The 13,146-nt window shown below is 45.1% G+C and overlaps 1 protein-coding gene across 1 annotated transcript; it reads left to right on the top strand.

Moving 5' to 3' along the window:
- Positions 1-849: 849 nt before the first annotated feature.
- LOC110503419 (extracellular calcium-sensing receptor-like) lies at positions 850-8,016 on the top strand. Its single transcript, XM_090218064.1, has 10 exons — positions 850-1,019; positions 2,079-2,257; positions 2,427-2,530; positions 2,856-3,035; positions 3,319-4,047; positions 6,334-6,543; positions 6,618-6,741; positions 6,923-7,116; positions 7,211-7,492; positions 7,600-8,016. Exons 1-10 carry the CDS (start codon positions 850-852, stop codon positions 8,014-8,016), a joined length of 2,589 nt encoding a protein of 862 aa, XP_090074190.1.
- Positions 8,017-13,146: the final 5,130 nt, after the last annotated feature.

Raw genomic sequence — 13,146 nt, forward strand, 5'->3', positions numbered from 1 at the left:
GCGGTCTCTCTCGCACTCTTTTAATGGTTTAACGAGGTTGCAACTACCTGAGGTATACAAGTGCTCTTGCCATGGTATGTACACACAACACACTCACACACACAGCCCCCCCCCCCCCCCCTCTCCCTCTGTGTTATTGTATCTTGCTGTGTGTGGCTAATGGGTAGATAATAGGATGTCATTTCTTGTGAAATGAGCAGTAATTCAGATGAGAAATAGCACACCTGCGACCATCTAAATCCTCAAAAAACATATTGTTCAAAATAACAAGGCCCCCTGTCTCCCTTACTTATCTTTCTGTGTCAAGCTGTTGCCGCTAACAGCAACACTCAGGAGGCCTGCGATTTAGGTTCTCAGTGTGTCATCTTGTTGACTCCATGTATTCTCTATGATCTCTGGTCATTATAAATAACCTCCCTTATCCTCCACTGGGCCAGATCAGGGAAGGCTGCTGTCAGACCCAATGCTGGGAGATAGAGACTTGTTGTTGACTGCCCAAACAGCTCAAGCTTGTTTTCACCTGACGGAGAACCACTTAGGCTGATCTGTGCTACATCTTAGCAGGGAGGAAGTCAGTTAACAGGCTGGATGTTCAGACACGGAGGATTTATGATCATAATCTTCACACTCTTGTAACTCATCCGTACGTTTGATCAATATCACGGTGCTGTAGCGTTTCATGTTTTTTACCAGTATTTAGAAACGGCATTGGGGGTGGTTTTGGTCTGGTCTGGTCAACTTCCTGCCTGCCTGTGTGTCCAGAGGAGCTTCCCCATGTCCCCCTGGTTCACCTGGCTGACACAGGCCATTCCCCTGCTACTGCCCTGGCTGGTCAGGGTTGGGGTAGCGATGGCTCAGGCAACTGTGTGTTCACGGTGGGACCATTCGGTCGGTCTGGATGACCTTGGTCTATCCCAGGAAGGTGATGTGGTGATCGGGGCTGTCTTCCCTATCCATAACCTCCCCCCTGCTCCAGACCTGAGCTTCAGCCAACACCCTAACCTGCAGTCCTGTGTCAAGTAAGTTCCTTTGGTTATTTCTGTTCTCTCTTTTTTTTTTTATCGCACTTTGACCTTTTCTTGTGACTTTCTCTTCAAAGGATGTGAAATTCTATCTTTGTTTATTCTTTTGATGAGTCCTTTTTTATTTTATTTTATTTTATTTTGTAACAGCATTTCTTTTTAGGGTACTTTTCCTTCATTTGAATCATCTTTCTTTGAAAACGTATTTTTCTTTCGTGTAACGATTTGATCTGAACGTTGTTCTCTTCAGAAGGTGTTTTGTCCTTCCACTGCGTCCCGACTCACGGTACTGAAATGGAAACTGTTTCTTTTGCTTTGGTTTTTACACAGAATCGTAATCACTTCAAAAAGGAAATGTTCATCATTTTTGCAATCAATTTAAAATCTGATGTTAACAAATTGTCTGCAAAAACAATTAACATTTAATAATGATCTTTGTTTTTTGTCTAACTTATTTGCTTAAAGTGCCATTGTTTTCTCCTCAGATGTTTAGCACAGTTCTCTCTCTATCTGAGTATAATGAGAGAAGGCATATATGTTATAGAGTGTGGTATTTTTCCGTTGTCACCTTGATTCTCAGTTTAGACGGATAAGATTGATGTTCAACATTAAATCCGTTTTTTTTAGTGCTGTTTATTAAGGTTGAATGTTGTTTCTCCTCATGATCAATCACATTCATCTGATCACAAGGTTACACCATGCTCATTTACACATGTTGAATTTTGCTCTGTCATCTCTCTCTCTCTCTACTCTCTCTCTCTCTCTACTCTCTCTCTCTCTCTCTCTCTCTTTCTCCCTCTCTCTCTCTCTCTCTCTCTCTCTCTCTCTCTCTCTCTCTCTCCATCTCTCTCCCTCTCTCTCTCTCTCTCTCTCTCTCTCTCTCTCTCTCTCTCTCCCTCTCTCTCGCTCTCTCTCTCCCTCTCTCTCTCTCTCTTTCTCCCTCTCTCTCTCCCCCTCTCTCTCTCTCCCTCTCTCTCTCTCCCTCTCTCTCCCTCTCTTTCTCCCTGTCTTTCTATCTCTCATGTTTACCTTCTCATCTCACATCCCTGTTCTCAGTTTCCAGGAGGAACCGTTGAGATGGGTGCACGCACTGGTGTTTGCAGTGGATGAGATTAACCGTAACCCTTTCCTGCTGCCGGGAGTCCGGCTGGGCTACCGTGTCCTGGACAGCTGTGGTCAGCACCCCTGGAGCTTGCGAGGGGCACTGGCCTTGGTGTCAGGGGGGAGCCTTAGATGTGAATCTACAGAGCTTTCTAACCTCACATGTGATTTTAACCTAAAATGAATATTTATTGAAAAGTATTTGCCAAATAGCCATTAATGAATAGCAAATAGCTCCTGTATGCTATCATGTCGTTCTGATTATAGAATCATGTTAAAATGCTATGTGTATATCCTGTCCAGCGTGGCCATCAAGCGACTCCCACATTCCTCTGGTCATTGGTGATGCATCGTCCACTCAGGCCATCATCCTGGCCAGGACCCTGGGGCCCCTCTCTGTGCCTGTGGTCAGTCTCTCTCTCTCTCTCTCTCTCTCTCTCTCTCTCTCTCTCTCTCTCTCTCTACACAACCAGGAAATACTGTGGCTAGAAACATTACCATATTGCTTAATTCATCATATTTCAGATTGTCTAGTATTTACTGAGACATTTTAAGAGGGTATTTAGTACTTTATTAAAATGTGATTGATGTTATTGTGTTGATATGCCCTCAGTCTCTCTCTACAACCAGGAAATACATACCTAGAAAGATTGCCATTATGCTTTAATGAATTATAATTCAGCTGGTCTAGTATTTAGTGAGAAATGATTGATTTAATGGTGATGTCCTCAGATCAGTTACCAGGCCAGCTGTGGCTGTCTCAGTGACAGACAGGAGTTCCCTAACTTCTTCAGGACCATCCCCAGTGATGTCTACCAAGCCCTCACCATGGCCCGGCTCACCAGGCTCTTGGGATGGACCTGGGTCGGGGCTATCGCTGCAGACAACGACTACGGTCGTCAGGCCATACAGGTCTTTCTTTATCTCTTCATTTTGTTGTTGGTTGCTGCTCTTCTTTATTGAAGACACTTGTCTGTTGATTTATTTATTATTATTTAGTTAATTATATCTTTCTTTATATTAACTTTGACTTTTGACTTTGACTTTATTAATTCTTGGTCAAATTGTAGAATTTACATACTAAAAAATTGCAAGGAAATTGACGGTATTTCTAATACTGCATCCTGCTGTATTTTATTTTTAACTTCTACATCAGTATTTTGATTATTTGTCATGCTTCATATTTGATCCCCAGGTGTTTGAGGCGGCGGTTCGGGGGACGGGGGTGTGCCTGGCGTTCTTTGAGACCCTCAACCGGGCGAACCTGGTGAGGGATGTGAAGCGAGCAGCAGACACGGTCCAGGCCTCGACAGCGCGGGTGATCCTGGTCTTCCTCTGGTACACTGACACGGGGGCGTTACTCCTGGAGCTGGGGAGGAGAAACGTGACGGACAGGCAGTTTCTGGCCAGTGAGGCATGGAGCACCAGCGGACAACTGCTGCGAAACCCCGCCCTCTTTAACGTCTCTCGGGGCGTATTGGGTGTGGCTATCCGTAGTGCACCTATGCCTGGCTTTGAAGCCCACCTTCGAAGTCTCCACCCCTCTCGTCGCCCCGGAGACGTCCTGTTGAAGGAACTCTGGGAAACGGAGTTTGGGTGTAGCCCTGGAGCAGCACATGAACACGACACGTCTCTGCTCCCCTCTCCCCTTCCTCCAACCCCCTCGGAGTCACCACCACATCCCCCTCCTCCCACCTCCAGTTCCCCCCGCATACGCCTGGCCTGCAGTGGGGCAGAGACTCTGGAGATGGTGCAGAGCCCTTTCACAGACACCTCTCAGCTGAGAATAACCTATAATGTGTATCTGGCTGTGTATGCTGCAGCCCACGCCCTCCACAGCCTGCTGTCCTGCCCCCAGAGAGACAGCCCTTCCTGGGGTAACAGCTTCACCTGCTCCCCTCCTCACAACATCAGCCCAGCAGAGGTACACACACATCTATTGCATGTTCAGTAGAATTGCTTATGCAAATGCTAATTAATATAATTAAATATTCATGTCCACTTAATAGTTGCTATGGGGATATGTTCCGAGCAAGGTTGGGGAGTAATGGATTAAATGTAATTTGATACATGTCCGTTACCAGATACATGTCCGTTACCAGATACATGTCCGTTACCAGATACATGTCCGTTACCAGATACATGTCTGTTACCAGATACATGTCCGTTACCAGATACATGTCCGTTACCAGATACATGTCCGTTACCAGATACATGTCCGTTACCAGATACATGTCCGTTACCAGATACATGTCCGTTACCAGATACATGTCCGTTACCAGATACATGTCCGTTACCAGATACATGTCCGTTACCAGATACATGTCCGTTACCAGATACATGTCCGTTACCAGATACATGTCCGTTACCAGATACATGTCCGTTACCAGATACATGTCCGTTACCAGATACATGTCCGTTACCAGATACATGTCCGTTACCAGATACATGTCCGTTACCAGATACATGTCCGTTACCAGATACATGTCCGTTACCAGATACATGTCCGTTACCAGATACATGTCCGTTACCAGATACATGTCCGTTACCAGATACCCAGATACATGTCCGTTACCAGATACATGTCCGTTACCAGATACATGTCCGTTACCAGATACATGTCCGTTACCAGATACATGTCCGTTACCAGATACATGTCCGTTACCAGATACATGTCCGTTACCAGATACATGTCTGTTACCAGATACATGTCCGTTACCAGATACATGTCAACACTATGAAATGACACATATGGAATCATGAAGTAACCAAAAAAGTGGTTACTTCAAATATATTTTCGATGTTTGATTCTTCAAAGTAGCCACCCTTTGCCTTGATGACAGCTTTGCACACTCTTGACATTCTCTCAACCAGCTTCACCTGGAATGCTTTTCCAACAGTCTTGACGGAGTTCCCACATAAGCTAAGGACTCGTTGGCTGCTTTTCCTTAACTCTGTGGTCAAACTCATCCAAAACCATCTCAATTGGGTTGAGGTTGGGTGATTGGGGAAGCCAGGCCATCTGTTGCAGCACTCCATCACTCTCCTTGGTCAAATAGTCCTTACACAGCCTTAACATGCTGGTTAAGTATGCCTTGAACTGTAAATACATCACAGACAGTCACCAGCAAAGCACCAATGCCTCTTGTCTGTGACTATAACAGAACATGTGTACCAGGCAAAACCCCAAGGAAAACTGTTCACAAAAAAAATTATATATATCCCTCCGCCAGTTCTCTGTATTGTCTATGGCAAGGGAAAATAGATAGCGCCCAGTTTACAGTTCCTACAGCTTCCACACGATGTCGCCAGTCTTGGCAATTTGGTTGAAGTTAATCCTTGGTGAAATGAGGAATAGGCACTTCCTGTCATCGGGTACACCGGGGGAAGTTATGAAAAAGAGAATATCGACCATGATTTCAAGACTTGCTGCAATTGAATACAGATCGCCCCGTGATCAATTTGATCGATTATTAACGTTTACTAATACCTAAAGTTGGATTACAAAAGTAGTTTGAAGTGTTTTGTCAAAGTTTATAGGCAACTTTTTTAATTTAAAAAAATTACGTTGCGTTTTGGAAAGCTGTTTTTTCCTGGATCAGACGGGCTTCATAAATGGACATTTTGGGTATACATGGACGGATTTAATCGAAAAAAAGACCCAATTGTGATGTTTATGGGACATATTGGAGTGCCAACAAAGAAGCTTGTCAAAGGTAATGAATGTTTTATATTTTATTTCTGCGTTTTGTGTAGCGCCGGCTAAGCTAATTCTTTTGTTTACGTCCCCTTCAGGTATTTCGGGGGGTTGCATGCTATCAGATAATAGCTTCTCATGCTTTCGCCGAAAAGCATTTTAAAAATCTGACATGTTGGCTAGATTCACAACGAGTGTAGCTTTAATTGAGTACCCTGCATGTGTGTTTTAATGAAAGTTTGAGTTTTATCGAGTACTATTAGCATTTGGCGTTGCGCATTTCCATTTCCTGCTAGCGTCTCACCTTGTTCTACGAGGTTAAGGGGAAAGTAAATCAGATTACGTTACTGAGTTTGGGTAATCCACAAATTACATTACTGATTACAATTGTTGGACATGTAACTAGTAACTGTAACAGATTACATTTAGAAAGTAACCTACCCTACCCTGGTTTTTAGTTATTACATCATATTAACAGTGTAATGGTCATGTTTGTGTCTCGTCTCCTCCAAGCTGTTGCAGCACCTGAACCAGGTTAACTTCACCACTCCACTTGGGGAGCCGTTTTACTTCCGGGGCGCGGATGTCCCTGCTGTCTACGACCTTGTGAACTGGCAGGCCACGCCCCAGGGGTTGCTCAAACTTGTCACGATTGGCCGAGTAGAAGGGTCCAATATCCTCATCGACCAATCAGCCATCCAGTGGAACGCAGGATCTAATATGGTAAGAAAGACCATTTTTAAAACAGGAACTGAAAGGTTTTGTTCAATTTGAAATTCATTTCATGGCATGTACAGGTGCCTGTGTCAGTGTGCAGTGACAGCTGTCCCCCAGGCACCCGTGTAGCCAGGAGGAAGGGGGAGCCTGTCTGCTGCTTCGACTGCATCTCCTGTGCTGAGGGAGAGGTCAGCAACACCACAGGTCAGTGAACTGTGACATTGAGGTAGAATATAATTTTAAACAATGAAAGGGTGTTCTTAATTAGCCGTTATTGACCTGATCTCTCTCTTGAATAAAATATTATACTTTAATTAAGACTTAATTAGACTGAATAAGTAATTTATGCTTTTCAATTGTCATTGTAACTTGTTCAATCTCCCAGGCTCTCTACAATGTGACCGCTGTCCTCTGGAGTTTTGGTCCAACGGCAATCGGACGGCCTGCATCCCTCGTCAGCTCGAGTTCCTCTCCTTCAACGACACCATGGGCGTCACTCTGACCACGGTTGCCGTGTGCGGCGCTGTGGCAACGGCGGCTGTGTTTATGCTCTTTGTGTACCACCGCCACACCCCTCTGGTAAGAGCTTTGATACGGTGTTAAATCGGGTACGGGATAAAATGGAGAACTCTTCTATGGTATCATGTATGTCTAACCATTCGTCTCATTCCAGGTGCGGGCCAACAACTCAGAGCTGAGTTTCCTGCTTCTCCTGTCACTCAAGCTCTGCTTCCTGTGTTCGTTGGTGTTCATTGGGTGTCCCTCGGTGTGGGCGTGTCAGATCCGCCAGGCGGCGTTTGGGGTCATCTTTGTGCTCTGTCTCTCCTGCCTCCTTGTCAAGACCATCGTGGTTCTGGCTGCGTTCCGCTCAGCCAGGCCCGGTGCTGGGCAGCTGATGAGGTGGTTTGGACCCGTGCAGCAGAGAGGGAGTGTCTTCCTCTTTACCAGTGTTCAGGTGAGAGCTTTAATATTGAAATAACTTCAAGTCACCTAACTGAATGAATCAGTATTTTACTGTATAAGATGAGTAAGATGAGTTTGTAATTGTGTTTGTAAACGCAGGTGATCATCTGCGCCGTGTGGTTGTCGATAAGTCCTCCCCTGCCTTACCTAGGCCTCAAGGGGTCTAAGGTCATCCTGGAATGTGAGATGGGCTCTGTGGCCGGCTTCTCTCTGGTGCTGGGCTACATAGGCTTGCTGGCCTCTCTCTGTCTCCTCTTAGCCTTCCTGGCCAGGAAACTCCCTGACAACTTCAACGAGGCCAAGTTCATCACCTTCAGCATGCTGATCTTCTGTGCTGTATGGATCTCCTTCGTCCCTGCCTACGTCAGCTCTCCTGGGAAGTACGCAGATGCGGTGGAGATATTCGCCATCTTAGCATCCAGCTTTGGGCTGCTGTTCTGTCTGTTTGCTCCAAAGTGTTTCATCATCCTCCTGAGACCAGAGAGAAACACCAAGAAACACATGATGGACAAATAGAAACCACCAAGAAACACATGATGTCCAATTAGAAACCACCAAGAAACACATGATGTCCAAATAGAAACCACCAAGAAACACATGATGGACAAATAGAAACCACCAAGAAACACATGATGTCCAATTAGAAACCACCAAGAAACACATGATGGACAATTAGAAACCACTAAGAAACACATGATGGACAATTAGAAACCACCAAGAAACACATGATGGACAATTAGAAACCACCAAGTAACACATGATGGACAATTAGAAACCACCAAGAAACACATGATGGACAATTAGAAACCACCAAGAAACACATGATGGACAATTAGAAACCACCAAGAAACACATGATGTCCAATTAGAAACCACTAAGAAACACATGATGTCCAATTAGAAACCACCAAGAAACACATGATGTCCAATTAGAAACCAACAAGAAACACATTTATATAATTAAACAATCAGGACCGAGAGGGTGTGGTATATGGCCAATATTCCACGGTTAAGGGCTGTTCTTAGGCACAACACAACGTGGAGACATTGTATAAAACCCACTAGCACAAACTTTTCAGACAAAACCTAAACAAGTTGATGGACACAAACTTTCACAAACCATCATCGATAGACTTTAATGAATTCCATTTCTCACCTGAAAGCCAGTTCTGAAAACACCCACCAAGCCATTTAATTTAGGGTACGTTAATAAAAATGTTAATTCCTTTCACATTTTATGAAGTGTGTAATTCTTTTCCCGTTTGAGACTGTTTTTAATTTACATAAATCTTTGCTAAGGTTCTATAAAAACACATTCAAGCAGCTCCTTTGAAGTCAGAATGTTTCATTTAATAAAAAAAAATGGACTTTGATTAATAATTCATTCATGGATGAATGAATACGGAAGCAGAACCCTTTAGAGGGAGCAGGAATGTTATGCTGTTTCATTCTTTAATTAATTGATTGATTTAAAAAAAAAAATGTATGCAGAAATCCACTCATCAGGGATCCACTCATCAGGGATCCACTCATCAGGGATCCACTCATCAGGGATCCACTCATCAGGGATCCACTCATCAGGGATCCACTCATCAGGGATAATGAAGATTAAAGCCACACACGTATACAGATGAAATCAAAAGCCTACTTAACAGCCCAAATAACTTAATCATGTATTAATCTGATTGATATTTAATCACAGAACATAATTATAATCAATAGTAGATCACTACATATCACTAGGGTACTGACAAAATAAAAAAATGAAATATCTTTCTAGTCATCAAACTCAAAACATAAAAGGTTCTTCTTTCCTTTTCTGACAGAAGTGGAAACTATCTTGGCGTGAAAGGAAAAAGAGCTACTTAAAACAATTTGAGACCATCATACTCTGTTACTATACTTGTCTATTATCCTTTATTTATGTTGAAAGAGTGACAAGCAAATACCTAGCAGGCATAATACTTCCACCACCTAGTGTTCATATTTCAGATCAGTGGAGAGAGGAACTTTTATTTTTATTTTAACCTTTATTTAACTTGGCAAGTCAGTTAAGAACAAATTCTTATTTACAATAACAGCCTAGAAACAAGGTGTTAACTGCCTAGTTCAGGGGCAGAACGACATATCTTTTTACCTTGTCAGCTAAAGGAGACAAGGAGAGGATTCCACTGTAGACTATTGGTATGGTATTACATAAAGCCATTGTGAGAATCTCAATTTAATTTTCTTGATTACTCGTGTCCTCTCTCCTCACTCTCCTTCTCAAATCCATTGGATGAGTGGGTCAGATGCCCCGGCCCAATGACCTTCTCATCCAATGGGTTTTGAAAAGAAGGCGAGGAGAGAGGACACAAAGAATAAAAGGATTGAAAGGAAATTCTCCCTATGTATTAGTTGTGGCCCGGACCATCAGAGCCTTCTTGGTGTTCCTCTCTGGTCTCAGCAGATTGATGTAACACTTTAGGCCGAACAGCGCCACCAGGTGGCCAAAGCTGGAAGCTAAGATGGCAAATATTTCCACAGCGCCTGCGTACTTCCCAGGAGATCTGACGTAGGCAGGAACGAAGGACATCCACACGGCACAGATGATCAGCATGCTGAAGATGAGGAGCTTGGGCTTGTTTAAGTTGTCAGGGAGTTTCCTGGCCAGGAAGGCTAAGAGGCAGCTGAGGATCGCCAGCAGGCCGATGTAGCCTAGCAACGCTCCTAACCCTGCTATTGTCCCCACCACAAACTCATAGACAGCTCTCACTGCACACTGATTGGGGGGGCTACAAGGGTGGGGGGGGGGGGGGGGGGGGGGGGGGGGGGCTACATGGGTGCCTGGGAGACAGCTCTCACTGCACACTGATCGGGGGCGGGAGGGGCTATAAGGGCGACGGTGAGAGAGAATAGCAAACTTTTATACACCCATATTTACAGTATACACACACATTTATACATCCACATCTATACACCTAAGTGTATACACCCATATGTATTGCTTATTTGCTCTCCAATGTTTTACACTTTAGCTTTTGCAGTAGTGAAATATGTTATTTCACTTTTCAAAGGACCTTTTGTGACTCAAAGTTACAGAATATTTTATTCTCGTCCGGTGTGAGCTCTGTTCCTGCGGGGGATGATTAGTCGACCACAGCCTGAAAGCTCCCAGCTGACCAGATGAAGGGGATGGAGGGATGGAGGGATGGAAGGAAGGAGGGAGAGATGGGGAGATGTAGGGATGGAGGGATGGAGGGATGGAAGGAAGGAGGGAGAGATGGGGAGATGGAGGGATGCAATGAAGGAGGGAGAGATGGGGAGATGGAGGGATGGAAGGAAGGAGGGAGAGATGGGGAGATGGAGGGATGCAAGGAAGGAGGGAGAGATGGGGAGATGTAGGGAGGGAGGGATGGAAGGAAGGAGGGAGAGATGGGGAGATGGAGGGATGGAAGGAAAGAGGGAGAGATGGGGAGATGGAGGGAGGGAGGGATGGAAGGAAGGAGGGAGAGATGGGGAGATGTAGGGATGGAGGGATGGAAGGAAAGAGGGAGAGATGGGGAGATGTAGGGAAGGAGGGATGGAGGGATGGAAGGAAGGAGGGAGAGATGGGGAGATGTAGGGAAGGAGGGATGGAGGGATGGAAGGAAGGATGGAGAGATGGGGAGATGGAGGGATGGAAGGAAGGAGGGAGAGATGGGGAGATGGAGGGAGGGATGGGATGGAAGGAAGGAGGGAGAGATGGGGAGATGTAGGGAAGGAGGGATGAAGGGATGGAAGGAAGGAGGGAGAGATGGGGAGATGTAGGGAAGGAGGGATGGATGGATGGAAGGAAGGAGGGAGAGATGGGGAGATGTAGGGATGGAGGGAAGGAAGGAAGGAGGAAGGGAGAGATGGGGAGATGTAGGGAAGGAGGGATGGAGGGAAGGAAGGAAGGAGGGAGAGATGGGGAGATGTAGGGAAGGAGGGATGGAGGGATGGAAGGAAGGAGGGAGAGATGGGGAGATGTAGGGAAGGAGGTAAGAAAGGGAGTAGACATTGAGAAAGATAGTATATAGTCAGGGGACCTTGACAAAGAAAACAATAAACATAAGGAAACCGTTAGCGAAGTTTCCGTCTCTACCTGTGTGTGTACAGTGCCTTTCAAAGGTATTCATCCCCCTTGGCGTTTTTCCTATTTTGTTGCATTACAACCTGTAATTTAAATTGAATTTTATTTAGATTTCATGTAATGGACATACACAAAATAGTCCAAATTGGTGAAGTGAAATAGAAAAAATAACTTGTTTCAAAAAATTTGAAATAATTAAAAACGGAAAAGTGGTGTGCGCATATGTATTCACCTTCTTAGTTATGAAGCCCCTAAATAAGATCTGGTGCAACCAATTACCTTCAGAAGTCACATTATTAGTTAAATAAAGTCCACCTGTGTGCAATCTAAGTGTCACATGATCTGTCACATATTCTCAGTATATATACACCTGTTCTGAAAGGCCCCAGAGTCTGCAACACCACTAAGCAAGGGGAACCACCAAGCAAGCGGCACTATGAAGGCCAAGGAGCTCTCCCAACAGGACAGGGACACAGTTGTGGAGAAGTACACATCAGGGTTGGGTTTGAAATAAAATATCCCAAACTCTGAACATCCCATAGAGCACCATTAAATCCATTATTAAAAAATGGAAAGAATATGACACCACAACAAACCTGCCAAGAGAGAGCCGCCCACCAAAACTCACGGACCAGGCACGGAAAGGCTCTGGAGCAATGAATCGCCCTTGCTGTCTCTGCCTGGCCGGTTCCCCTCTTTCCACTGGGATTCTCTGCCTCTAACCCTATTACAGGGGCTGAGTCACTGGCTTACTGGGGCTCTCTCATACCGTCCCTGATGTGGTCATCCTGTCTGGGTTGCCCCCCCCCCCCCCCTGGGTTGTGCCGTGGCGGAGATCTTTGTGGGCTATACTCGGCCTTGTCTCAGGATGGTAAGTTGGTGGTTGAAGATATCCCTCTAGTGGTGTGGGGGTGGGTGGGGTTATAGCCTTCCTGTTTAGCCCTGTCCAGGGGTGTCCTCGGATGGGGCCACAGTGTCTCCTGACCCCTCCTGTCTCAGCCTCCAGTATTTATGCTGCAGTAGTTTATGTGTCGGGGGGCTAGGGTCAGTTTGTTATATCTGGAGTACTTCTCCTGTCCTATTCGGTGTCCTGTGTGAATTTAAGTGTGCTCTCTCTAATTCTCTCTTTCTCTCTTTCTTTCTCTCTCTCGGAGGACCTGAGCCCTAGGACCATGCCTCAGGACTACCTGACATGATGACTCCTTGCTGTCCCCAGTCCACCTGGCCGTGCTGCTGCTCCAGTTTCAACTGTTCTGCCTTATTATTATTATTATTATTATTATTGGACCATGCTGGTCATTTATGAACATTTGAACATCTTGGCCATGTTCTGTTATAATCTCCACCCGGCACAGCCAGAAGAGGACTGGCCACCCCACATAGCCTGGTTCCTCTCTAGGTTTCTTCCTAGGTTTTGGCCTTTCTAGGGAGTTTTTCCTAGCCACTGTGCTTCTACACCTGCATTGCTTGCTGTTTTGGGTTTTTGGCTGGGTTTCTGTACAGCACTTTGAGATATCAGTTGATGTACGAAGGGCTATATAAATACATTTGATT

Source organism: Oncorhynchus mykiss, chromosome 24, assembly GCF_057628025.1.
Source record: "Oncorhynchus mykiss isolate SJ-2025 chromosome 24, ASM5762802v1, whole genome shotgun sequence".
In the NCBI taxonomy this organism is placed as follows: domain Eukaryota; kingdom Metazoa; phylum Chordata; class Actinopteri; order Salmoniformes; family Salmonidae; genus Oncorhynchus; species Oncorhynchus mykiss.

What these genes read in the sequence shown, in the direction of transcription:
- LOC110503419 (XM_090218064.1), top strand. Translation starts at nt 850, where the DNA reads ATGGCTCAGGCAACTGTGTGTTCACGGTGGGACCATTCGGTCGGTCTG. An exon ending in ACGGTCGTCAGGCCATACAG is followed by an intron (nt 3,036 to 3,318) that starts GTCTTTCTTTAT and finishes TTTGATCCCCAG; the next exon opens with GTGTTTGAGGCGGCGGTTCG. An exon ending in ACAACATCAGCCCAGCAGAG is followed by an intron (nt 4,048 to 6,333) that starts GTACACACACAT and finishes GTCTCCTCCAAG; the next exon opens with CTGTTGCAGCACCTGAACCA.